The 26,956-nt window shown below is 45.0% G+C and overlaps 1 protein-coding gene across 9 annotated transcripts in view; it reads right to left on the bottom strand.

Moving 5' to 3' along the window:
* TACC2 (transforming acidic coiled-coil containing protein 2) overlaps positions 1-26,956 on the bottom strand; it is a 984,629-nt gene that overhangs the window by 171,049 nt on the left and 786,624 nt on the right. For all 9 annotated transcript variants that reach the window (XM_069611973.1, XM_069611974.1, XM_069611969.1 and 6 more), the window contains one exon: positions 24,110-24,250. In XM_069611973.1, coding sequence (XP_069468074.1) covers positions 24,110-24,250 — 141 coding nt within the window. The remainder of the gene's footprint in view (positions 1-24,109; positions 24,251-26,956) is intronic.

Genomic DNA, 26,956 nt, shown 5'->3' with positions numbered 1-26,956 from the left:
CAGAGTATATGCTCTCACAGAGAAAGAAAATGACTATCTAAAAGAATATTTAACTGAGAATTTGACCAAAGGTTTTATTCGTCATTCTCAGTCTCCTGCAGCGTCACCTTTATTTTTTGTACCTAAACCAGATGGAACCCTCCGAACATGCATAGATTATCGAGCAGTTAATAGGGTCAAAGTTAAAAACTGGTATCCTCTTCCCCTCATCTCAGAAATGCTTAACCAAATTCAGGGAGCCCCCATTTTTACTAAATTAGATTTGAGGGGAACTTACTATGTAGTGCGTGTGCAAGAAGGAGATGAATGGAAAACAGCGTTTAAGACCAGGTTCGGACTATATGAATATCAGGTGATGCCATTCGGACTATGCAACGCTCCAGCGGCTTTCCAATATTTTATTGACAAAGTCTTTAGAGAATTCTTGGATATTTTTGTAGTTGTCTATATAGACGACATTTTGATTTTTTCTTCTGATTTGGATCAACATCAGAGACATGTTCGTCTGGTTTTGCAAAAACTATGTGACAATCATTTGTTTGCCAAGTTGGAAAAAAGCCAATTTCATGCAGATTCAGTGGAATTCTTGGGTTTTATAGTTTCTCCAAAAGGTTTGGAAATTAATCCTAAGAAGATACAAGCAGTTCAGGAGTGGCCTACCCCCACAAAGGTTAAAGAAATACAGAGTTTCTTAGGCTTTGCAAATTTCTATAGAAGATTTATAGAAGGATTTTCACGACTAGTTTCTCCTATAACTAGACTGCTAAAAAAGGGAGTAAAATTTTAATGGGACCTTGAAGCTGAAAAAGCCGTTCAAGAATTAAAGAAGAAATTTACAACTAGTCCAATTTTGATACATCCAGATGTTTCTAAACCTTTCTTTGTGGAAGCGGAGGCTTCCAATCTAGCAATGGGGGCGGTGATTTCACAGAGACATGAAAAAACTGGTCAGTTACACCCAGTAGCTTTTTTTTCTAGAAAGTTCTCTATGGCAGAAATGAATTATATGATTTCAGATCGTGAACTGCTAGCTATCAAGTCCGCTTTTGAAGAATGGAGACATTTTCTTAAAGGGGCCAGGCACACAGTTACGGTACTTACGGATCATAGAAATGTATTGTTTTTGAAGTCTGCTAAAACCTTGTCACCACGACAACTTCGTTGGTCCTTATTTTTTGCAGACTACGATTTTGTAGTGACTTTTAAATCCGGAAGTTTAAATCGAAAAGCAGACGCCCTATCCCGTCAATTTCCTGGAAGTGAGGTGAAAGAGGTTCAAGAACCAGAACCGCTTATTGCTCCTGAACGTTTTCTGTTAGCTGGAATTTTTAAAGGTATAGATGTGTTGAATGAAGTTCGCCAATCTATGTCATTACAGAAGATGGAAGAGTGGGTGAAATTGGATCCAGCTAGGAGTTTAAAGGAGGGTCTTCCTTTTTTTGATAATAGGCTTTATTTGCCCACAGTTGAATTAAGAGAAAATAATTGCCATGAATTGATCTTGTCTGGACATCCAGGATTCAGGAAGACACTGGAATTAGTTAGTAGAAATTTTTGGTGGGAGAAGGTTCGTCAAGATACTTTGAACTTCGTCAAGACGTGTGCAGTCTGTGCGCAGGCAAAAAGTCAAGTTGGGAAGCCGCATGGTTTATTAGAGCCGTTACCTGTTCCTCCTCGACCTTGGCACACGATTTCTATGGATTTCATCAGTGAGCTTCCCCTGGATAAAGGTTGTACAACTATTTTAGTTGTGGTGGATCTTCTTACTAAGGAAGCGCATTTCTTGCCGATGGAGGGAGAGGTTACTGCTGAAAAACTGGCTCATAAATTCTTGCAAGGAGTGGTTAGGTTGCATGGTCTTCCTTGTAAAGATATCTCAGACAGGGGGTCTCAATTTATCTGAAAAATTTGGAGGGCCTTCTCTAAAAAACTGGGGGTGGAGATTAGTTTAACTTCAGGGTATCATCCAGAGGCTAATGGACAAGTTGAGAGAGTCAACCAGGAGTTAGATACATTTTTAAGATGTTATCTACAAGCTAGTGAGGAATGGGTTGATTTGGTGTGGTTGGCTGAGTTTTCCTACGACAATTGTGATAAGGATGCTACTTCAATGTCACCTTTTTATTTGGGACGTGGTTTTCATCCTCGTTTTCTGAGTTTTGAGGTTTTGGAAGATTCAGGAAATCCTGGAGTGGAAGAACGTTTGTTGCTGATGAAGAATAATTTGGATAAAGCAAAAAGGGTACTCGGAGAAGGCAAATTGAGATATAAAAGGTGTGCGGATGTGAGAAGGAAAGCTGGTCCTAAGTATGAGGTAGGGAACTTAGTGTGGCTTTCTACCAGACATTTAAGAAATAAGGGGAAGAATAAATTTAGTCCTCGATTTGTAGGTCCATTTGAGGTTGAAAAAATCATAAATCCAGTGGCAGTACGATTAAAGTTACCCAAGCAGTTGAAAGTACACCCCACTTTCCATGTTAGTCTTTTGAAACCCGTTAGTCCAGGCACCAGGTTTATAACTCATCCCCCTCCTGTGATTATGGAGGATTCTTCAGAGGAGTTTGTAGTTAATAAAATTTTGGATTCTAGGAAAGTGAGGGGAAGGTTGCAATATTTGATTGACTGGGAGGGATATGGACCTGAGGAACGTACCTGGGAAGATTCTTCTGATGTACATGCTCCTAGGTTAGTTGCTAAGTTTCATGCTAAAAATCCACATAAGATTGGCCCAGGGACTGGGCATTAGAAGGGGGGCACTGTCAGGTTTCCTTAATTACTTTTATCAGGTTTCCTTTAATTCGTGTTAGGTTCCCTTTAATTATTTCCCATTATTTCTGTGTGGGTTTGGCCTTGACCATTCTATACAGATTCCTGGCTCTGGCCAAAGGCAAGATGGAGTTTTACAATAGAAGCCTTGATTAGCTAGAGAGAACTGCAGGACAACAATGAACGTTCTAAACTGTCACTCTCTGCCTTTCATCGCCGTAACCCCAGCTGAGAGGACGTGTCTGTACCTGCTCCTGCTGAAGTCTTGGGCCTAGTGGATTTGAACTTTCAAATCCTGGCAGTCGAGCGGCTATTTATGCGGGGTTGTTCAGGAGAAGAATTCAGGTTCAAGGAGAGTTTCTGGAAGTTCTTTAGGAGAAGAAAAAATTCTTAAGCTAAGTGACTTTATTTGGATATTTAAATCTTTGCTCAGATTCATTAGAAACTTTAGGAGACTTTAAATGAAAATTCAAAGAAGAACTGATGGTACTATGTTTATAGTTCAACGTTTAATTTTTAAACGCGCGCAAGCAATGTTAGACTGTTACGTGTGATCGTAGCGCGAGTGCACGAGCGCGAGAAAAGACTGCTACGTGAAAACTACAGCGCGTGAATTCATTGCGCGTGTATGCGTGCGCGAGAAAAGACTGCTACGTGATTTCTATAGCGCGTGTGTTCCAGCGCGAGTGTTCAAAGCGCGTGTGTTCATAGCGCGTGTAGTCATAGTGCGAGTACGGTGCGCGAGAAAAGACTGCTACGTGATTTCTATAGCACGTGTGTTCCAGTGCGAGTGTTCAAAGTACGTGTGTTCATTGCGCGTGTAGTCATAGTGCGAGTTTGCGTGCGTGAGAAAAGACTGCTACGTGATTTCTACAGCGCGTGTGTTCATAGCGCGGGTGTTTAAAGCGCATGTACGCGAGAGTAAGAAAAGACTGCTATGTGACTTTTTTCAGCGCGTGTGTTCCTCAGCGCGTGTTTTTTCCCCGGAGTGTGTTTTCTTCAATGCGTGTTTTGCGCAGGTACATTTTTGCGCGTGTGCGCGAAAATGTTTCAACGGACTTGGAAAAGTTTGCAAGTTCTTCAAGAGACTATGAACTCTATTTATTAAAAAGAAAGAACAGGATTCATCTAAGTCTTCGTGACTGGAACATTTAACAGTTTATAAGGCAAGAGTCAAGGTTCTTAAGAGTTCAATAATCAAAGGAATTGCTGTTATTTTCAAGACTTTCAATGCCACAAGAAAGGTAGAAAGATTTTATCAGCTATTACTCCAATCTTCTCTAAGATCTTAAAAGAGAAGAACCAGGTATGATTCTTTCCATATTAGTTAAGGATATAAAGTTTTCATAATTTAAAGGTAGTAAAGTAATTTGAGGATTCTGTATGTTCTTATGTATTCACTGCAGGTTCCGCATCAGCTAGTCAGAACGTCGCCAGCCTGGTGTTTCTTATGTTATCCACTTCCCCCTTTCCCTTTGGGGTGTAGTTAACAGAGCCGAGAATTATCGGGCTCTGAGGATTACAATTCAGGGGGATTGTCGGGGGTTCAGCAGCTTCCGCGGACACAGGATAACTCTCAGCCTGACAATACGATTAAGTTAAGTAATGTATGCCATATATTATCATGTGTATATAATGTTTTATGCACTTGAAACTGCACCAAGTCACTTTGGTGGCTACAGGTTCATATTCATTGAGCTTGTGTTAGCACGTCACCAGCATGTCTATGGGTATGTATGCATAGAAGCACACACTTTCTGCACACTGCCACTTTAAATCTAGGAGGCAAGATGGTTGCCTTGGCAACGCGTCATGGGTGAGAGGCGAAGCAAGGGACACCACATGCTATAAGATGACTCGGGCTTCATTTTTTAATAGTTCTATAATAATGTTCATTTAAATTAGTACCCATGTGAAGGAGTCTTTTGTCTTGCAAAACACATGTGGAGTGGTAACCCATGTGGTCTACCTACATATCAGTACTACAAGCACATGCCTTTGGAAAGCTAAAGACGCCTCCTTGGATCTGGAAGAATGTGCAGCAGGAAGTCTCCTGGGAAATCCAGCGAGCTCACCCCTCCTGGCAGCAACCAAATGGCAGTCCTCCAAAAGAGGAGTTCAAGGTGGCTAGGAGCCATATGCTCAAAAGGTTTCCAAGAGTAGGGGTGCTCAAACAGGGCTGGGGGCTACCGCTGAAGATGCCCATCAAGCACTGAATTGCTTTGTTATGCAAAGAAAAACACATGTTAAAGCCTGTTCACTTCCTCTGCAATACCTGGCAAATAATACCCACAATAATCAATTTTAAATCCAACAGCCTCCAAGCGGGAACTAAGTGGCATAACATTGTGCATCGCCTCAATCAAGGGTTAATCTTCTTATCCAAAGCCCAATGAGAAGAAGACATGCCCTTGCTTTTGCACTGTTCCTGGTTTAATCTACCCTGACCAAGCCCATAATCTAAACGGTTGGACTAGAAATGCATTTTGGAGCATAAACTAGTTTCTAGGGACCCACGCTATCCAGCTGAGCAAGGGCAGCGAGGAATGCGGAATCAACCAGTTACCTTGAAACGGGAGGTCTTTACTCAGAGGAAAGTCTAGAAATGCTCTGTTTGGCATAAAAAGCTTATCGAAGTGCCAGAGCTGAAGAGGCCAGAGAAGCTGGTGCAACCAAGATTTCTAAATGCTTGTTTTGCCTGAACATCTGAAGAACACTGTGAATGACCGGCGGCAGAGGGAAGGCAGAGGCCACCAGCACATGCCCAACCAATTTAATAGACAGCTGCCCCAATGGAATTCTGACTGATGCTCTTCCAGGATGCCTAAGACTGACAATTTGCATTCCATTTCATTGCAAACAAGTCTACAAGAGGGAGTCCTTACTGCAGGAAAAGTCTGAACCATGTGGCGGCTCAGCGACTGGTCATGAGAGTATGGACGAACACGATGGAGACCGATTGCGTCTGTATTGATCACCCACTGAACCTGTACAGTTACAAGAAAATTGAACACACAGTTACCCAGTGCCACAGCTGGCTCTCTGCCAGATGCAAGGAGCAAGTGTGCTCTGTTTGTTCAGATAAAACATTGCGATGGTCTTGGAGAACAGGAAGAAGATTTGTTGTCCAATGAAGATCAGGCTCTAGCGGAGGGTGCTTCCATCAATTCTTGTCTTGATTAAGGCAATTCTCTTAATGCCGGCATTTCCCATTATCATTCGAGCCACCTTCAAGCTGTCCAAAATGTACCCGTTCAGCTTATATTCACATTACATAAACCCTCCTCAATTTCCTCCTTCAAGCATTCGTTACACTAGCTTGCTCTTCTGTTCATCAATGGATTGTTTTTAAGATGTTATGCCTTATACTTAAATGCAGCCATGGTCTTACTTTATGTGTAAGATCCTTTCTCAGCTGGTCAAATACCTGTGATTGCAGGATAAGCATTTATTAGTCATTCCTAAGTCTTATTGTAAACCAGAGAGGAGGGTATATATGTGTAATGCTGAGTATGAATATAACAAATGCTTTTATTATCCGGCCCCATAGGCACAGACCGTCTTACTCTGAAACCCTACCCTTCCTCTTGTGAGAAACCTGAAGGTGTCTCATCCACTAGTCTACAGTGATCTCTCATTCAGGTGGCCAGGACACGGCCATCGCTGTTGGATCCAGTTCCTAGAGGTGGACCAGTGTGGGAGATCACATGGATGAGGGGTCTTTTGGAGTGGAAGTGGGACGCCGAACGGTAAGATGCAGTATCCCCTTTCCTGTAATACCTTTTCCCCATCCTACCAGGTAGGATCCGAGAAGCTGAACCCCCCACCCCTTTCCCGACCCAAACACTTTCTTACAGACAGTTCATTGTGAGCGACAACAGACTAACACCAGAGCCGTATACCCGACAGGTCCCACCTGGTCAGGAAAGGTCAGGCAATTATTAATCATTACACCCACCTGACTTCCATCACACTTCCCCACAGATAAAAGGCGGAGCACGAAAGCACACTCTGAGCGAGGAAAAGAACACGAGGAAGCAGCAGCTCCAAGGTGGCGATTTAACACTTGGAGAAAGGCGGCAAGACCAGAGAGGGTTGCAAGGAGGGAAGTACCCTTGACCTCTAGAGACTGCTACTTTTACGAGCCTTGGAAAGTGAGAAACCTAACACCAGGAACTGAAGCTGAACAAGCCTACATTGTGCATCAAAGGTATCAGGGGTTCTCCCATGTCGATAACCCAGGCTGGGAGGAGTGATTGCCGCTGTGGTACTGTCCTGGCTCCTGCAAGAAAGCCACACCAGTAAAAGCAGCACAGCCAGTGAGTCGGAAAAAACGATTCTTAATCAGCTTGTGTTTTAACCAAGGTTGCAAGCGGCAACATTGTATGAAGAAATCCATAAAGAACAGTGTTTGAAGTGCCTGGGATGAGAGGCACAATCAAGTGGAAGCTAAAGGAGTGAATGTGCCTTGAAAAAGCTAAATAAAGATAACATGCACAGAGTAGTCTGGCGCCACATGGGTGCTCATTCGAAGGTCTCTGTTAAGTATCCAACTGGATGGCAACTGCATTGGGAAAAAGAGAACTTTGCATCAAAGGGGGCATGCAACAGGTCTTGTTAAACCCTGTCCATATTCAAAAGTCTTTGATAGTATAAAGTAAAGCCAATTGGTCTGAACCCGGCTGAGGGAGACAAATTGAACCTTGTTATGGTTAAACAAACAGATCTGTGCCCGGAAGAGGGGGATCCAATGTTTAACTTTTTGTTTGTGAAAAGGATCTGAGACCAGCGGAGGGGGATCCGGGGTAAACCGTGAGTCACCCAAGAAGGAATTTTCAGAAACGTGAAATAAGGGGATCTGAGCCCAGCTGAGGGGGATCCAGGGAAAGACACCCATATCATACAGTGATAAAAAGAAAATAATGTTCTGTTTTTGTTTTATGCATCATGCCCTCCGAATCAAGAGACTTTGATAGAAAAGAGACTTGAGCACAGAAGGTCCTGATGTTGTACTTAGAACTGTATCCTCGTGTCAAGGTAGCCAGAGAGTGTGCTTTGCTTGAGTGAACCACCTTGCCCTGTGCTGAAAATGTGCGGAAGGAGAGCCAAGGGCGCAAGTATCCTGACTTATCATTTTGTGAACACTTCTTTCTTTTTCATGAACATTATCCCACACTATCTGTAAAGTAGCAGTAAGGAGTGGCAATATTTTTTTTTTAGTATAGGCTCTTTCATTCTGACTGCATTATTATTATTTCGATGGTCGTAGCTTGCTCCCATCAGTAGATCTAGGTTTAGATAGGTGTTTATCACACCCTTGATAATGTTCAATAAACACCCTTGAACTGTGGTCCCTTGTGTCTGTCTTACTTCGATACCATGCCTTCCTTACACTCTTCTAAAATTCTGTAAGGCTCCCAAACCCAGTGAGAGTCTCCTCATATGTGAGAAATATGATCTCTGAAAACAAGAAGCAGGATGTCCCTCAAACCCTATTGGAGTGGATGATGTCACAGCCATTTTAACCTCAAATGGCAAATATGACCTGCATTACTTACCGTAAAAGCATTTCTGATGGATCTATCTGCTTAGATTCACATGCTGTGCATAGTCCGACATCCAGTGGTCACTGCAGAGTATTGCATCTTGTTTTTCGAAAGACGAAAAGGGAACGTCGACATAGGTGTGTCTGTAATACTATCCCTATAGTGACGTGCAGCGTACCCAAAATCCCTCACGCATCGAGGTCCCACTGTTTGTATTTTTTCTGCCATGAGGGAGCCTTATGACTAACGTGAGTGAGTACAGAAAAGAGAGAGAAAGTAATAAGACGTCTATGTTCCTTCCATCCGAGCGGGGAGGAAGGGTGGGTGCATGCGAATCTAAGCAGATACAACCATCAGAAATGCTTTTACGGTAAGTAATGCATGTCTTCTGATGTTTGTTAATCTGCTTAGAATCACATGCTGTGCATAGACTAGCGAGCAGTACCCGGAGTTGGAGGTGGGTTGTGAGAAGGAACAGAAGAGAAAAGAGTTCTTAGTACCCCTTGTCCCACCTGGGAATCAGATCTAGAATGGGCATCTAGACAATATTGTTTTGTAAAGGTGTGTACAGAACTCCAGGTTGCCGCTTTGCAAATGGACTCAAGGGGAACATTTGCAATGGATGCTATGGATGTCCCAGTGCCTCGGGTAAAATGTGCTCTAGGCTTGAAGGGCAGTTCTCTCTTAGCAAGAGTGTAACAGAGAGTGATGCATTGAACAATCCATCTAGATATAGTGGATTTGGAAACTACATCTCCTTCTCTTCCTGACGCCACTGAGACGAAGAACTGATTAGTCTTTCTCAGTGGTCTAGTTCTTTCCATATAAAACATGACCGCTCTGCGCACATCAAGTGTGTGTAGGCTCTTTTGTCACAAGTTTGATGGGTTTTGAAAGAACGTTGGTAGTTCTATAGACTGGTTGACATGGAATTTTGAATTGAATTTCGGTGCAAACCTAGGGTGTGTGTGTAGAACCACCTTATCTTTGTAAACTGTTACAAAGGGATCTATTATAGAGAGCGCTTGTAGTTCACTCACTCTCCTAATGGAAGGGATAGCTATTAAGAAAGCAGTCTTAAGAGTGAGGTACTTAAGGGTTGCTTTATGCATGGGTTTGAAGGGGGGCCCATTAGCCTGGTTAGTACAACATTCAGGTCCCATCCGGGAGCTGGGTTAGATATAGGAGGGTGAATCCTTTTCACTCCCTCCATGAAGGATTTAATAACTGGAACTTTCCACCATGACACCTTATGTTGAGACGTAGTGTAGGCGGAGAGTGCAGCTAGGTGAACTTTAATAGAATTAAAGACTAAACCTGAGTCTAACAAGTGAGTCAGGTATAGAACAGTCTGTGTGGGAGAGCAGTCAACAGGGTTCATGCTCTTTGACCTGCACCAGATGATGAACCGTTTCCACTTGCTAGAGTAGCAGTAACGAGTGTTCGGTTTCCTTGCTTCTCTGAGAATGTCCATGCATCTCTGAGGGAGCTGAAAATGACCAAATTCTATGACCTCAGGAGCCAGGCTGCCAAGTTAAGGGTGTGTGGGCATGGGTGCAGCGTTTGGCCCCTGTTCTGTGAAAGCATGTTGTATGGGCAGGGTAGTTTCACTGGAGGAGTGTGATGTTTATACACAATAATTGTAAATAAACACAGTTAAACGGAGATTGTATATTAACTTGTTCCCAAGGTATCTTTTATTATCAACATATAACTCTTCTAATTTTTCTATGTTTTCTTTCAGAAACCAAAAGAAAGGATACAGGTGGTCTCCCGATGCGTCTTCTGGTGAGGACAGAGTTTTTCTGGCCAAACGGGACAGAAGATTTCAGGTAAGTCTTTGTTAATCTTCGTGTCTTCCTTTCTTTGAAGTCTATAATACTGTTTGGGTCTTTTCTCCTATCATATACTCAGATTCACTTCTTTTCTCTGTGGTTTTACAGTCTTTGCAAATTACTCGTTCTCTTACTTTAAATAGGGGTGTCTGTCTTTTATCGGATTTTTGGAAACAATAGAGTTTTTATTCTGTCAAGAGTTCCTTATTGGATTTAACTGAACAAGTCTCTTTTTATTCCTTAAAGTCTTTAAGAGAATATAGCTCAGATCATCATATATACTTCTTTCTGTAACTACATTGTCGGGGATTACACATGAGGTAGATTGTTACCTTTATTCTTCTTATTCTATTTTATTTTCACTCCTCATCCTGTACCTTCGTCTCATCTGGTATCAATTCTTCCCCCTTTGTTCATTTATATAGTGACTGTACTAGTCCTTTCGAGTTAGCCACTCCCCTTAATTTCGTCTCATGTCCGTTTAAAATACACCCCTTTTCTCTCTCTTACCGGTTACAGCTAATTGCTTCTGTATGGCTCCACTCGACCTCGACTCTGTCTCTCACGTCTGTTTTGTCATTCAGCGCTTCACTCAGCGCGACCTCCTCTGATCGAAACTCCTCCCCTCGACGCTCCCGGCAGTGTATCAGCTGCTCGCCTTCGCGGCTCTCGATGACCGCGCCTCCTTCCTTCGGCGTTCCCGGGGTAGATCAGCTGTTCGTCTTGACGGTCTCCGATGACCGAAACTTCTATCCTCGGGAGGCTCACCGGGTGATCAGCTGCTCGGCCCAGCGCGGTCTCCGTCTGTACGAGCTTCGCCGCAGCTACTCCCTTCGGCAGATCAGCTGTTCCGTCTTGCGCTGACTCTCCCCCTCTTCGGCTTCTCTCGCCTTCACAAGGGACAAACTGAATAGCGATTTCAAACGATCGCATATAATATTAGTTTCATTAACTTCTGGTTAACTCGGTGCAACAGCACAACTCCCCTCTCTTCTTCTTCTATCTCAATAAGCCCAGTTCAAACCGTCGCTCTTCAAATCCTCCTCTTCGGTCTCCTGGCAACCAAACACAAACAAAACAAAGAAGGGACAATTGTTGTCAGAAAACTTCATCTCAATCAAAGCTTCTCTGTGATTGGCCCAATGACCTGTCAATTACTCCCTTCAATCAGATATCCTCAATTAACCCTTCATATGGTCTTTCTGCCTAGTATTAACAGAGCCTGAGCCAGCTGGTGTCCTTGTTATAGAATCTGCTCCATTTTTATCACATACCCTCCCCTCTAGTCCCTTACGCTTGGTAAGGGAATTGTTCCGGGATAAGAAATCTGCCTGGGCCATTAATTTTCCTGGACGATGAACTGTCTTGAACGTAAAAGGTTGTAGTGATAAAAACCATCTCAGTACTCGGGGATTAATATCTTTGTTACGTGCCAACCATATAAGAGGTGCATGATCAGTCACCAGTGTAAACTCTCTTCCTAATAAGTAATAGCGTAATGTCTCTATGGCCCATTTCACTGCAAGACATTCCTTTTCAATTGTAGCATAGTGTTATTCATGCGGTAAGAGCTTCCTGCTTATGAAAAGTATGGGTCTTTCTGATTCATCTTGCCCCTGAAACAATACCGCTCCAAGACCAGTTCCAGAGGCATCTGTGTGTAGGAAGAACGGAGCTGAGAAATCTGGACATTTTAAAACGGCTTTTTCAGATAAAGCATTCTTTAGGTTATTAAATGCATTCATTGTCTCTGTTGTATACCAGCCCTTCTTCTTGCTGGACGAGTTTTTCAACAGATCTGTCAGAGGTGTTGCTATTGTTGAAAAATGGGGGATGAACGTTCTATAGTACCCAATAAAACCAAGAAAGGCTCGCACTTGTCGGAGATTTGTAGGAAATTGTAAGCCTTTTATGGCTTTCAGCTTGTCTTCTTGTGGTTTAATCATCCCCTGTCCTACAAAGTATCCTAAATATCTAGTATAGAAATTAGCCATGAAAGTTTTCTTTGGATTTATGTGTAGACGAGATTCTTGTAATAGTCTAAGTACATTTCCCAAATGGGTTAAATGATCGTCCCAAGTTTGACTGAAGACAATAATATCGTCAAGGTATGCTCCTACATATTCTTCCTGTCCTCTAAGAATTGAATTCATGAGCCTTTGAAATGTTGCTGGTGCCCCATGTAACCCAAAAGGTAAGACTGTAAATTGGAACAATCCCGATGGTGTGGCAAAAGCTGTTTTTTCTTTATCCTCGGGTAGTAACGGTATTTGCCAATATCCTTTTGTTAAATCTATAGTTGTTAGAAATTTAGCTTTTCCTAGCTTGTCTAGTAAATCTTCTATTCGTGGCATAGGGTAGGCGTCGAACTTGGAAATCTCATTCAATTTCCTAAAGTCCATGCAAAAACGAACCGTTCCGTCAGGCTTCGGCACCATTACTACAGGTGATGACCATTCACTATGAGAGGGTTCTATTACGCCCATCCCCAACATTTCTTTGATCTCCTTGTTGATAGATTGGAGTTTTGTCTCTGGAATTCTATAGGGTCTAATTCTTACTACTTCTCCTGGCTGAGTTACAATACGATGACACACCATGTTCGTTCTCCCCGGTAAGGAAGAAAAAGTATTTGCAAATCTCCTTACCAACTCGAGGAGTTCTTTCTTCTGTAACTCAGATAGATCTTGATTTATGTTTAACGCTTCCAGTCCTAGATCTTCTTTTAACCTTGGAAAAGGTTCGAAAGATGTCTCCTTTGTATTAATCACTGCCACCGTCGTTATAGGTTCTACCCATTTCTTTAGTAGATTCACATGATATGTCTGTGTTGGGAATCTTCGGTCATTTTGTCTCACCTTATAGGTTAGTGGACCTAGGACCTCTTCAATCTCATAGGGACCTCTCCACGCGGCCAGCATCTTGTTCTCAGACGTCGGGAGTAAGACCAACACTTTATCTCCCTTGTTAAATGTTCTCAATTGAGTGTTTCGATTATAGTAGTATTCCTGTTTGGTTTGTGCTTGTAACAGATTTTCTTTGGCAATGTTCTGTAACTTTTCTACCCTCTCTTTAAGTTGGTAGGCATATTCAGTAAGGGAGATCTCTTGACTCGGCTCCTCTTCCCAGTTTTCCTTCAAAATATCGAGCAGCGTTCTCACTGATCTTCCAAACAGAAGTTCAAAGGGTGAAAACCCTGTCGATGACTGTGGGGTATTCCTTAAGGTAAGGAGTATCCATGGCAACAACCTGTCCCAATTCTTTCCTCCCGGCTCTCCTGTTTTACGCAACATTTGTTTTATGGTTTGATTGTACCTCTCTACAAGGCCATCAGTTTGAGGATGATAGACAGCGGTTTTTAAATGCTTCATTTGTAGAATCGTACACACTTGTTCCATCACCGATGACATAAAGTTGGATCCTCAGTCCGTAACAAACTCCTTCGGTATTCCCACTCGGCTGATAAAGGGTATCAAGGCATCACATATACTTTGGGCACTAGTAGACCTAAGAGGAAAGGCCTCCGGATACCTGGTAGCATAGTCGACAATCACTAAGATATATTTATGACCTCTGGATGAGGGCTCCAAGGGGCCAACAATATCTAATCCAATCCGATGAAAAGGTTCCAACACGACTGGCATCGGCTGTAAAGGTGCTTTCCTCACATTGGCTTTATTTTTCTTCTGGCCTTCTGGACATGCTTGGCAGAAACGAGCCACCTGAGCATATAACCCCGGCCAATAAAACCTGGCAAGGATTTTCTGTGTGGTCTTCTCTGTTCCTAAATGACCTTCACCAATTTGTAGATGTGCCACTTCCAACACAGTTTGATAATATTTCTTGGGAACTAGCAACTGTTTCAGAATAGTTCCAGTGGCATCCTTGCTAGTTCGATAGTATAATCCTTTTTCTTTAACAAAATAGGGACCATTTCCCGATACCCCTGAGTGAACTGCAGCCCTAGCATTTCCTAATAATGGATCTATTTCTTGTGCCATTCTGAAAGTATCTCCCGCTTCATCAATTTTCCAGTCAATTGCAATGGGACAAACATTTTTCTCGGCCCAAACTTTCTTTAACTTTCTTAACTCAGATTTCACTTTCCTTTCTTTATTTGAAGGCTCTGCAATTGTCTCGTGGGCGAAAGGGGCATTTCTTAACCAACTTTCTTCTATCGACTTTATGATCCGTGAAAAATTGGGAACATCGGAACCAATAAGCAGAGGCTCTGGTAATACTGGCATTAGGGCTGCCCTCACCTCCATCTGTTCCCCGGCTACCTTTAAACTAATCTCTTTGGTCGGGTAAGGTTTGACATCTCCATGGACACAACGTATGGGAATTAGTGTATTCGGGTCCCCAGTATTCCCCACAAGTTCTGTATTTACTACTGTTTGCAAACTGCCGGTATCCACCATGGCTCTTGTAGGTTTCCCATCAACTTCTGCTTCGCAAATATACGAATACGATGTTTTTGGGATTGCTGTTCCTTCTTGATATTCTCCTTCTCTGGGAACCTCCATGTTACCCAGGTCCATAGGTTCAGCTTTAGCTCTTTTGGGACACATTCTTGCTAGGTGTCCCCACTCACCACATTCAAAACATTGTATGCCTTTTGGTACCATACTAGCGGGCCTGATGCCTACAGGGCTCTCACTCGTTGGTCTCCCTCTAGGAGCCTCCCACTCCGGCTTACGTAACATCGAGTTCGGCCATCTTGTAACAGTGGTTGTTCTGAGAGAAGGGTTATTCCAACTGGGTGTGGAGCTTGGTTTGTTGTTTACCGCATATGACATGGACCTGCCTTGTCCAGCCTTTTGATAGGCTGAAGCGATGTTAACAGCTTCAACCAGGCTGGGTCGGTGATGTTGGCGCACCCAACGTTGCATTGGTAAATGTAAGGCTTCAACAAACTGCTCCATAACAATTTTCTCTGACATCTCATGAGCGGTACTGGAGTTGGACTGTAACCATTTCTCTCCTAACTCTTTAACTCTATAAAACAGCTGCCTCGGTGTCTCTTCGGTTTGTAGCTTGACTTCTCTAAATTTTATCCTATATGCTTCTTCATCATGTCCCAAGCGTTCCAGTACTACTCGTTTCATATCCGCATACGGTGTTTCGCCAGTTGGATTGGCTGCTTGGTAAGCACTCTGCATCTCACCTGTCATGAGGGGTGCTATGTAGTGACACCAGCTATCGTTTGGCCATTGAGCGTTCCTAGCCACTCTCTCGAAGTTCACAAAGAAGTGAGCTGGGTCCTCTCCCACTGCGTACTTTTGTAAGACTGATGCTGGAACCTGGGAATGTCGTCGTACGGTGGTCACCTCCATTAATTGAGCTTGTTGTAGTTGTATGGCCTGTTGAAAGGCTTGCCTATCTGCTTGGGCTTGTTGGTTCTGTAACTGTAACGCCTGTTGAAGTAATTGTTGCCCCTCACTTAGCGTTTTAATGAGTTCTTCCATGGTGTTCGGCTTTAGATCCCACTTCAGACACCAAATTGTGATTTTTATACACAATAATTGTAAATAAACACAGTTAAACGGAGATTGTAAATTAACTTGTTCCCAAGGTATCTTTTATTATCAACATATAACTCTTCTAATTTTTCTATGTTTTCTTTCAGAAACCAAAAGAAAGGATACAGGTGGTCTCCCGATGCGTCTTCTGGTGAGGACAGAGTTTTTCTGGCCAAACGGGACAGAAGATTTCAGGTAAGTCTTTGTTAATCTTCGTGTCTTCCTTTCTTTGAAGTCTATAATACTGTTTGGGTCTTTTCTCCTATCATATACTCAGATTCACTTCTTTTCTCTGTGGTTTTACAGTCTTTGCAAATTACTTGTTCTCTTACTTTAAATAGGTGTGTCTGTCTTTTATCGGATTTTTGGAAACAATAGAGTTTTTATTCTGTCAAGAGTTCCTTATTGGATTTAACTGAACAAGTCTCTTTTTATTCCTTAAAGTCTTTAAGAGAATATAGCTCAGATCATCATATATACTTCTTTCTGTAACTACATTGTCGGGGATTACACATGAGGTAGATTGTTACCTTTATTCTTCTTATTCTATTTTATTTTCACTCCTCATCCTGTACCTTCGTCTCATCTGGTATCAATTCTTCCCCCTTTGTTCATTTATATAGTGACTGTACTAGTCCTTTCGAGTTAGCGACTCCCCTTAATTTCGTCTCATGTCCGTTTAAAATACACCCCTTTTCTCTCTCTTACCGGTTACAGCTAATTGCTTCTGTATGGCTCCACTCGACCTCGACTCTGTCTCTCACGTCTGTTTTGTCATTCAGCGCTTCGCTCAGCGCGACCTCCTCTGATCGAAACTCCTCCCCTCGACGCTCCCGGCAGTGTATCAGCTGCTCGCCTTCGCGGCTCTCGATGACCGCGCCTCCTTCCTTCGGCGTTCCCGGGGTAGATCAGCTGTTCGTCTTGACGGTCTCCGATGACCGAAACTTCTATCCTCGGGAGGCTCACCGGGTGATCAGCTGCTCGGCCCAGCGCGGTCTCCGTCTGTACGAGCTTCGCCGCAGCTACTCCCTTCGGCAGATCAGCTGTTCCGTCTTGCGCTGACTCTCCCCCTCTTCGGCTTCTCTCGCCTTCACAAGGGACAAACTGAATAGCGATTTCAAACGATCGCATATAATATTAGTTTCATTAACTTCTGGTTAACTCGGTGCAACAGCACAACTCCCCTCTCTTCTTCTTCTATCTCAATAAGCCCAGTTCAAACCGTCGCTCTTCAAATCCTCCTCTTCGGTCTCCTGGCAACCAAACACAAACAAAACAAAGAAGGGACAATTGTTGTCAGAAAACTTCATCTCAATCAAAGCTTCTCTGTGATTGGCCCAATGACCTGTCAATTACTCCCTTCAATCAGATATCCTCAATTAACCCTTCATATGGTCTTTCTGCCTAGTATTAACAGAGCCTGAGCCAGCTGGTGTCCTTGTTATAGAATCTGCTCCATTCATCTCTGAGGGAGCTGAAAATGACCAAATTCTATGACCTCAGGAGCCAGGCTGCCAAGTTAAGGGTGTGTGGGCATGGGTGCAGCGTTTGGCCCCTGTCCTGTGAAAGCATGTTGTATGGGCAGGGTAGTTTCACTGGAGGAGACAGTGACATCTCCATCAGATGAGCGAACCAGGGTTGGCGGGCTCACATGGGGGCCACCATTATCATGGTAACTGGTTCCTGGTGCATCTTGTGCACTATCTTGTTGAGAAGGGGAGTCGGGGGAAAAGCGTAGGCAAATTTCCCTGACCATGTTATCCAGAGACCGTTACCCTTGGAGCGGTTCTGGGGGTACCTGGAGGCGTAATATTGGCATTGGGTGTTCTCCAGAGTTGCGAACAGGTCGATCTCTGGGAAGCCCCATTCTGCGAAAACGATGCAGATGATGTCTTCGTGTAGTCACCATTCGTACTCTGCGGGCAGAGGGAAGTCTCTGCTGAGTTTGTCTGCCAGAAGATTGAGTTCCCCTGGTACATGTTGAGATAACAGGAACATGTTGTATTTGAGAGCCCACTTCCAGATGTTCTGGGACAGCTTGGAGAGTCCTGGAGAGTGAGTGCCCCCTTGCTTGTTCAGGTAGTACATGGCCGTGGTACTGTCTATGAGGATCAGCACTGTTTTCCCTTGTAGGTCTGTCTGGAAAGTCTTCAGTGCCTTGAAGACCGCCAGCAGTTCCAGCAAGTTTATGTGTTTGGACGCCATACTCGGAGTCCAAACTCTGTGTGCAGTCTGATGGGATAGGTGAGCCCCCCATCCTGTGAGGGATGCGTCTGCGGTTAGAGTGGCTTCCACTGCGGGGGTGGCGAAAGGTTTCCCCAACACGAGGTTTTCCTTTGACCACCATCGCAGCGAGAGAACCAAGGTCTGCGAGACCACCACTAGATTTTCCCATTGTCCGCTGGCCTGACACCACTTGTTATTGAGCCACTCTTGTATAGGGGACGTGTGCAGGCGCGCGTGAGGTACCAAACAAATACATGATGCCATCATTCCTAGCAACCGCATGGCCTTGCGTACCGTCACCTCCCGACCGGCTACATATTGAGGGATCTGAAACAGCATGTTTTGGACCCTCTCATTGGAGGGGAAGATGAGGCCGTCCTTTGTTTGAATTAGAGCCCCTAGGAATTGCTTGACTTGGCTGGGGTCTAGGCTGGACTTCTTCTCGTTGATGGAGAAGCCCAGGTGGAACAAAAGGTCTACAGTCTTTTGGGTATTTGAGAAGCATGTCTCGTAGGAATCCCCTGTTATGAGCCAGTCGTCGAGGTAAGGGTAGACCGGAATGGATTATCTGTGCAGGTGTGCCGCTGCCACTGCCAGTACCTTCGTGAATACCCTTGGCGCTGAGGCTATGCCGAAAGGTAGCACCTTGAACTGATAGTGGTTGCCTTCTATCATGAACCTGAGGTATTTCCTGTGCGTTGGCAACATTAAAATATGAAAGTATACATCTTTCATGTCCAGTGTTGCCATGTAATCCGCTTGTGTGAGCAGGGGGATTACCTCCTGCAAAGTCACCATATGAAATTTCTGAGGATTTACGAATTTGTTCGCTGGGTGCAGATCTAGTACAGGGCGCATGGTTAGATCCTTTTTGGGTACAAGGAAGTACACTGAATAAATACCCTCCTTTACCTGTGATAGGGGCACGACCTCTAATGCTCCTTTTTCCAGTAGCAGTTCGACTATCTGAAGAAGGATGGAGAGGTGTTCCGGTGATAGGCGTCTTCCCTTTGGGGGTCTGAATATTGGGGACTGACTGAATTCGATGCAGTAACCGTGGGCTATTGTTGACAGTACCCAGCGGTCTGTGGTAATTCCCTCACATGCTTGTATGAATGATGTTAACTGGCCCCCGACTGGAGATGCATGGGAGGGGACCCGAACTTTCGGGTCATTTGGTGTTGGTAGCCGGGGAGCGTCTGGGAGTGGAGCCCCGGCCTCTTCCCTTGCCACAACGTTGTCCTCTCTGAGCATACTGTCCACTGGTTCCCTGAGGGGAGGACCAGTTGCCGGCTGAGGAGTATTGTTGTTGTTGATTTTGTCGTTGGCCACGATAAAAGCGCCTGTTGCCATAACCTCGCTTATTAGGAGGTGTTGTGATTTGGTCCAGAGTCTTTAGAGTTTCGTGTACCTTCTTAGCTGTTTCCAGTGCATCATCAACCGCCTTGCCAAACAAGTTTGAGTCTTCAAGGGGTTTGTTGATGAGGGACGCCTGTGTTTCTGGTTTGAAACCTGAGTTTCTGAGCCAAGCGTGACTCTTAAGAAGTGCACCCTGGACTAGAGACCGGCCAGCCGTTTCAGCAGCATCTAAGGTGTTCTTGATGATGTTTGATGTTTGGTTGACCTGCATACCTTCTGTCACAATGGCTAACAAGCGGGCTCTCAAGGGCTCAGGGACTTCTTGTAGGCCTTCGCGCAACAATCCCCATTGGGCATCAGCATAGCTAGCCAACAAAGTTGTGTTGTTGGCAATTCGCCTGGCAAAAGCTGCCTAGGATGTAATCCTCTTTCCCAAAGCATAAAGCTTCTTCCCCTCTTTGTCTGGGGGTGCTTCGCTAGTAGAGAGCGGAACCCCGACCCTTTTCCTTGTGGTGGTTATTACCAGGGAATCAGGTATGGAGTGACCCCTAATATATAAGGGATCAGACGGTGAGGGGCTAATAAGCTTCTTTATTCTTCGATTGACCCCTCTAACCAATGCAGGTGTAGATAAAGAGGGAACGAGGCGTCTCTTGACTGAGGCAAGAAGGGGTATGGCTTGGCTAGCAGGCGGCTTTTCCTTAATTATGTTCTCAACAAAATCTACTTCTGGGGTAGTTTCTCTTGTGTCAATTTCAAAATGTGCTGCCGCCTTGGGTAGCATCGCATTGAAGGTGGGTTGATCATCCACAGGTGACGGGTCCCTGACCGGTGTGGTCTGAGGAGAGGGCAGATCTAACACATCAGAGTCTGTAGATGCCCCTGGTGACTGCTAGGGCTGCGGTTCACATATGTCTGGGTCTTCCTCGAATTCCCCTACAGTGTCTTGTAGATCCTCAGTATTTAGGAATTCTTCATCTTCCTGAAAATGTGGATCCTCTTCAGTGAGGTCATATGTATCCATTTCTTCCTCAAGTAGGTCGAAAAGTCTTGGAAATTTGGCCCTAGGGTCTTCAGGGAGCTCCTCCCTTGGCCTCTTGGGTGTAATGTGTTCAGAGGTGGACACAACCTATCTAGTCTGTCCATACATGATTCAAATCTTTCCCTAGTCCACTGGGATAACCCTGAATGGTCTAGTGGCGGAAAGGGCTGCTCCTCCACCTCTAGGCATCGGGATCTCTCCTATAGCGTGGAGGATATACCCCCTTCGCCCTCTGAGAACCCTTCTCGTGGGGCCGGCACTGGGGACGTATCTCTGGGTTTTCCCTTCGACGTAGGGGGAGGTTCCGGCATACCCTCTGTAGATTTTGACGTCTCTCTGACCTTGTGAGCGGTCTTCGGTGACTCCCCCCCGTCTCTGAGTGTCCTTGGAGAATATTCTAGCTAAGCTTTCCACGACTAGTTTGTCCGTGGAGGGCTGGTCGTGAATAGTTTTCGATGGAGCCGGAACCTTACCGTCGACAGACGCCCACTTACGAGGCGTTTTGATGGACGTTTTGGTGGTAGCGTCCTTAGTAGAAGAAGGCCCAGTCACTAGGCGTATATGCGGCTGCAGGGAGGGCTGGCAACCCATACGGTCGGTGGAGGCTGCCGGTTACTTCGGCGTCTCCTTTGGCGCTGAGGCCTTCTTCGATTTCGAAGAATGGCCGTGGGTTGTGTGCTTTGTGAGTTTTTCGTTTGTGTCAGCGTCGCCGGGGTGTACATCCCCATAAGTAGGGCCAGAGCTGAGCTTTTCGGGGCCGGGGACAGATTCGGTGGAGCGGGAGCACTCCATAGAGAGTTCGACAACCTCTGTTACGGAGGTAGTGTTATCACTATCCCCCTCGTCACACTTGGCGGCAGCGGCCGCTGGTGAGGAATCAGCCCTCAACATGCCGTAGGCTGCCCACCTTTTGACCCTACGTTCCTTCAAGGTTTTTGGCTGAAGGAGTTTACAGGCCGCACAGCCGGCCTCGTTGTGGTCGAGGGGTAAGCAGCGGTGACACCGCTTATGCTTGTCCTTCCACAGAAATTTGCCGTTACAACGAGGGCAAAATCTAAAAGGCGTCCTCTCCATAGCTGAGGATGTAATGAGTGATAACAACCCCGAAGGAAAAAGGTGAGAATGGGAAAGGCATTCTAAAAGAAACAGAAATGTCCACAACAACCCCCACTCTCCCTACTGTGTAGGCCGGCGAGGCCGGGCCACGTGTTCAGCAGCGCCGAAAGGATCGCCTCCGTCGGAACCTCTGCCGTCGAAGATCTTGACACGGTGGGGAAGTTGAATGGCTGTCGAAAGAGGGCTGGAGGCGGTTGATTTAAACAATAACTGACAAATCGACCAAGGGTCGAATCAATGTTAAATGGCAATGTCTCTTACGAGCTCTGCATAAGGCGACCAGTATTGTGGGCGGAAAAAAACAATCTGAGGGACCTCGACGCGTGAGGGATTTTGGGTACACTACACGTCACTATAGGGATAGTATTACAGACACGCCTATGTCTACGTCCCCTTTTCGACTTTCGAAAAACAGGATGCAATACTCCACAGTGACCACTGGATGTCGGACTATGCACAGCATGTGATTATAAACAGATTAACTAACATCAGAAACAGTAATACGTTTTTATTGTCTGGGCTTTTGGAAAATGTGGACTCAGAAGAGCTGCATACTCTAAAGCATGTGTCTCCATAGGAACAAACTTTGCTGCTGCTTTAGGGTGGGTTTCGGAAAAAATAAAGCCCCTGTAAGCAGGGCTCCAAGATTGCCTCCATATCCGTACACAGAATGGAGTTGGGCAATCTGCTTGGAGGGCGAGAAGGACCCTCCTTCTCAGACAAAGCTGCTCGCCTTTTGAATTGGCCATAAAGGAGCAGCCATAGACTCATTTATTGGCGGAGCAGGCAGAGAAGGGCCTGGGGGAGTATGAACAGGCACAGGTTCTTTAGGCCGGGCAGGAGTTTGAAAACAACTGCCCTTACGCTTGTCTTCCACTAGATCTAAAGGTCTAAGATAGGACAGAGGGTGAAGGAGCCTGTCAGAATCTAAAGCTGAAATCTTTAATGTTCAGTCATACTCATCTGAAGAACAGCAGAAGGCCACTGCGGTACCATCAGCGTATTAATCAGTTGAGTTCCTTCCAAAGGAGGCATCAAACGGCCCGATACCAAAGATCCTGGCTACTGGACATTGAACGTTAGTTAAAAACACAATTGTCGTGGAGAGCTCTCGAATTGGTGAAAGACTTAAAGCCAAAAGAGGAGTAAAAGAGTCATCCAGCAAAGATTCTACAGCCTCATCAGATATCACAATGCCATCGCCTTCAGAAAGTTCTTGTGATGAGAAAGATGAGTGAAAATCACAAGCTTCGGATAGAAGGCTCGTGTCAAAGTCTAGATTCCAGATCATCTTTGCCGATCATAAAGAGATCCGGTCCTTGGTTCTTTCCTTATCTCTATGATGCCTTCTCTACTGTTTTGATGGAACAGATTCCAGTGCCAATGGTCTTAAATCAGCCTCCATGGAATCATGTTCGGAATGACGCTTCCTCTTCTTAAGCCTCTGGGTGAAAACTGAACTATAAGAAGAGGAAGCAGCTCTCCCAGAGGAAAAGCTTGGATATGTGTAGGCTGCTAGAGCAACTGGTAGCGAGGATCTGGGTTTATAGCAGTGCTCTACATTTCCGCCACTTGTACCACCATGGCACCTTTGAGGGGTTCGAGCATGCAAAACATGTATGGAGCTGGGCTGAGATCTTAGAAACCACTTTGATACCATATCTGTCTTGTCTATCAGGTAAAACGGGTCTGGCACCAAATAATTCGTGGCTTCATGTATTCCTGCATGTCTGAAGGTCCGGGACCCACCATCCTTGAACTGGGGTGTGACTTTCGGCACGCAACTGACAGACCGTCCAGCCAGCAGCCTCTAGTCATGTAGAGATTGCACCTCATCTATGTCTGAGATTCACTGGTTGAGGATGACATCCTCCATCCTCCGCAATCTGCCATATTTCTAGGATGTGGGTGCTGGGTACACGCCTTGAATCCAGTGACGTAAACTGTGCGACCCCTGGCGGTAAGGGGATGAATAAAACACACAAGAATACACACACATACACCCACACACACAAAAGAAAACAAATGGTAACCAATATATTGTTGGTACCAAAAGCTAACGAAATAAAAAGTCCTCACAAAACATTTCCTAATTTCCCGACCCAGTCACTATGAGGAAACAAACAGTGTTTGGGTCTTTCGGGCTGTGTTTATGGGGTAAGGGATTCACAGTTGTGTGAAAGGATGCTCGCATACTACGGATTCTAAATTCGGAAACTGTATTTGCAGCTTATTTAAAACAGTTTTCCAAACAGGCCTTCTGCAAGGAGCAAGGTTTCCAACAATCTATTAAGGAAGGAGGCAAGGGTGTAAGATTAAGAGACTGTCGTCAAAGTCAGACATATATTCAGAGACTGCTCTAAGGGCCAGGCCTAACATTAAAGACCTCTTCCGGAGCCAGGTCTGAAATCACAGATTTGCTAAGAATCAGGGATGAAAACAAAATATGCCTGTAGGGAGCCGGCAGGGCAAACTTAGAAAAGAGTGGGGGCAGCAGGAAGAAGTCAGGTGCTTTATATGTAAACAACATGCCTGCATGGCTAATACAGGACAGGCCCATGAATCAATTTACACCAAAACAAATGTGAAATCAGGTGGGGTGGGCATCAAGAATACAAAGCAGACTGGATAGATTCTCCTAAATAATATCCTTCCATGGAATTTTGCACACCCTCACTCAGTACAACTTCTGCTCACCTGGAGTTTCTGTGCAAAGACCTGGGGATTCTTCTCTGCCAAATCAGGCTCCAAGTAATCCAGGGCCACACTGGCTGCAGACTGGTGGGATATCCTGGAGAGAAGAGTATCTGCGGACAAGAAGGGGTCCTCCGGGGACATCTGGAGGGTTGCAATTAGAGAATATTACAAGAGAGGGCATGGCACATATATTCACATAAAGATGTAAATACAGACACAGATCTGCACACACACAAATACACCCAAACACATGCACATACAGATGTAAATACAGACACAGATATGCGCAGGCGCCCACACACATCCACACACCCACACACATGGACCTAAAGATGTAAGTACAGACACAGATATGCGCACGCCCACACACACACCCACACATGGATATAAAGATGTAAATACAGACACAGATTTGCACACACACACATACACCCACAAACGTGCACATAAAGATGTAAATGCAGACACAGATATGCACACACAATAATACACCCACACACATGCACATAAAGATGTAAATAGAGACACAGATATGCGCACGCGCCCACACACACCCACCCACCCACACACATGGACATAGAGATGTAAGTACAGACACAGATATGCGCACGCCCACACACACACCCACACACGGACATAAAGATGTAAATACATACACAGATATGCACACACACACACACAGATATGCACACACACACACACACACACACACACACACACATACACGCACACACGTGCACATAAAGATGTAAATGCAGACACAGATATGTGCACGCATACACACACACACTCATAAAGATGTAAATACAGACCCAGATATGCACACCCGCAAGCACACACGTAAAGATGTAAATACAGACACAGATATGCACACACACACACCCACAAACATAAAGATGTAAATTCGGACACAGATATGCACACACACATGCACATAAAGATTTAACTACATACACAGATACTCACACACACACACACCCACACCCACATATGCATGTAAAGATGGAAATACAGACACAAATACACAAACACAGTCACGTTAAAAGTGAATTAGAAGAGACATATAGAGTCTATTTTCTATGGGGTGGGGTGCAAATGTAAGGCTGTTTACACCTTACCTTTATACTACAGTGGATTTTCAATGCATTTGAATGAGGAGTAGGGGCACAAAACAGATTTTGCATTTCTGTCATGCATTCATACTCCTTCAAAGGCCTCCTGGTTTTATTCCTACAAGAGATTTTAATGCAGGTGTGAAATAAATGAAAGTATGCAATCCACCTGCATTTAGCACCTGATATATGCAGGCAGATTCCATAGGCATCTACTGTAAATGCCGCTGGCACAGCATCATTTTCAGGCTGCATTTACATTGTTTACAAAACAAGAGTAAAATGAAAGAAAAACTGTGCTTTCACTTGTTTTTGCACGAGTTTTGCACTCTGTTTTGCAAAAGTTGAAAATTGTATGCAGGAGACCCAACCACGTGTTAAGTGCAGATGCTGGATGTCCCCTGCATGCAAAGTGCCCTTTTTACAAAATGATCCTGCCAGATAGAAGAACACAGTGACATAATAAAGGACACCACAGGAACCACAAAAAAGGCATGGGAACAAGGAGGCATGCTCAGAGATCTCAGGAACCACGCAGAGGTATGGCAATGAGGGGGAGAAGACATAAGTGAGGAGATTTTAGGAACCACCCAGTGGTATGGAAACAGGGGTAAGGGACATAAGAGGGGAGATCTCAGGAACCACCCAGAGGTATGGAAATGAGGGGGAGGAGACCTAAGAGAGGAGATCTTAGGAACCACCCAGTGGTATGGAAACATGGGAAGGGACATAAGAGGGGAGATCTCAGGAACCACCCAGAGGTATGGAAATGAGGGGGAGGAGACCTAAGAGAGGAGATCTTAGGAACCACCCAGTGGTATGGAAACAGGGGTAAGGGACATAAGAGGGGAAATCTCAGGAACCACCCAGAGGTATGGAAATGAGGGAAGGAGACCTAAGAGAGGAGATCTTAGGAACCACCCAGTGGTATGGAAACATGGGTAAGGGACATAAGAGGGGAGATCTCAGGAACCACCCAGAGGTATGGAAATGAGGGGGAGGAGACCTAAGAGAGGAGATCTTAGGAACCACCGTGGTATGGAAACAGGGGTAAGGGACATAAGAGGGGAAATCTCAGGAACCACCCAGAGGTATGGAAATGAGGGAAGGAGACCTAAGAGAGGAGATCTTAAGAACCACCCAGTGGTATGGAAACAGGGGTAAGGTACAAAAGAGGGGAGATCTCAGGAACCACCCAGAGGTATGGAAATGAGGGGGAAGAGACCTAAGAGAGGAGATCTCAAGAACTGCCCAAGGGTATGGAAATAAGGGGGAGGAGACATAAGAGAGGAGTTCTCAGTACCATCCAGAGGTATGGAAATGAGGGGGTAAGGGACATAAGAGAGGAGCTATCAGGGACAGCCCAGAGGCATGCAAATGAGGGTGAGAAGACATAAGAGAGGAGAGCTCAGGAACTGGCCACAGGTATGGAAATGAGAGGGAGGAGACATAGGAGATGTGAGGAACCGCCCAATGGTGTGATCTGGTGGAAGAGGAGACATGACAGAGGAGATAAGGACAACACAAAGGACATACAAAATAAGAGTAGAGAAGAGTGGAGGTCCGAGAAACACGTGCATTGTGGAAATGGGTTTCTAGGATTGATATGACAGTGGGCTCCCCGTTCGCCAGGTCTGTTTTGGGCTGCGCTGGTGTTGCAGGTGGCTTTACATTTCCAAGATGTCTACCGTACATGCTATTTCCTTGCTTGTGGTTAGATGCCTGACAAGCTTCC

Source organism: Ambystoma mexicanum, chromosome 8 (genome assembly GCF_040938575.1).
Source record: "Ambystoma mexicanum isolate Mex_15411 chromosome 8, UKY_AmexF1_1, whole genome shotgun sequence".
Taxonomy (NCBI): domain Eukaryota; kingdom Metazoa; phylum Chordata; class Amphibia; order Caudata; family Ambystomatidae; genus Ambystoma; species Ambystoma mexicanum.
Note: the sequence above shows the minus strand (reverse complement) of the source record. Positions and strands in the feature narration are given on the sequence as shown.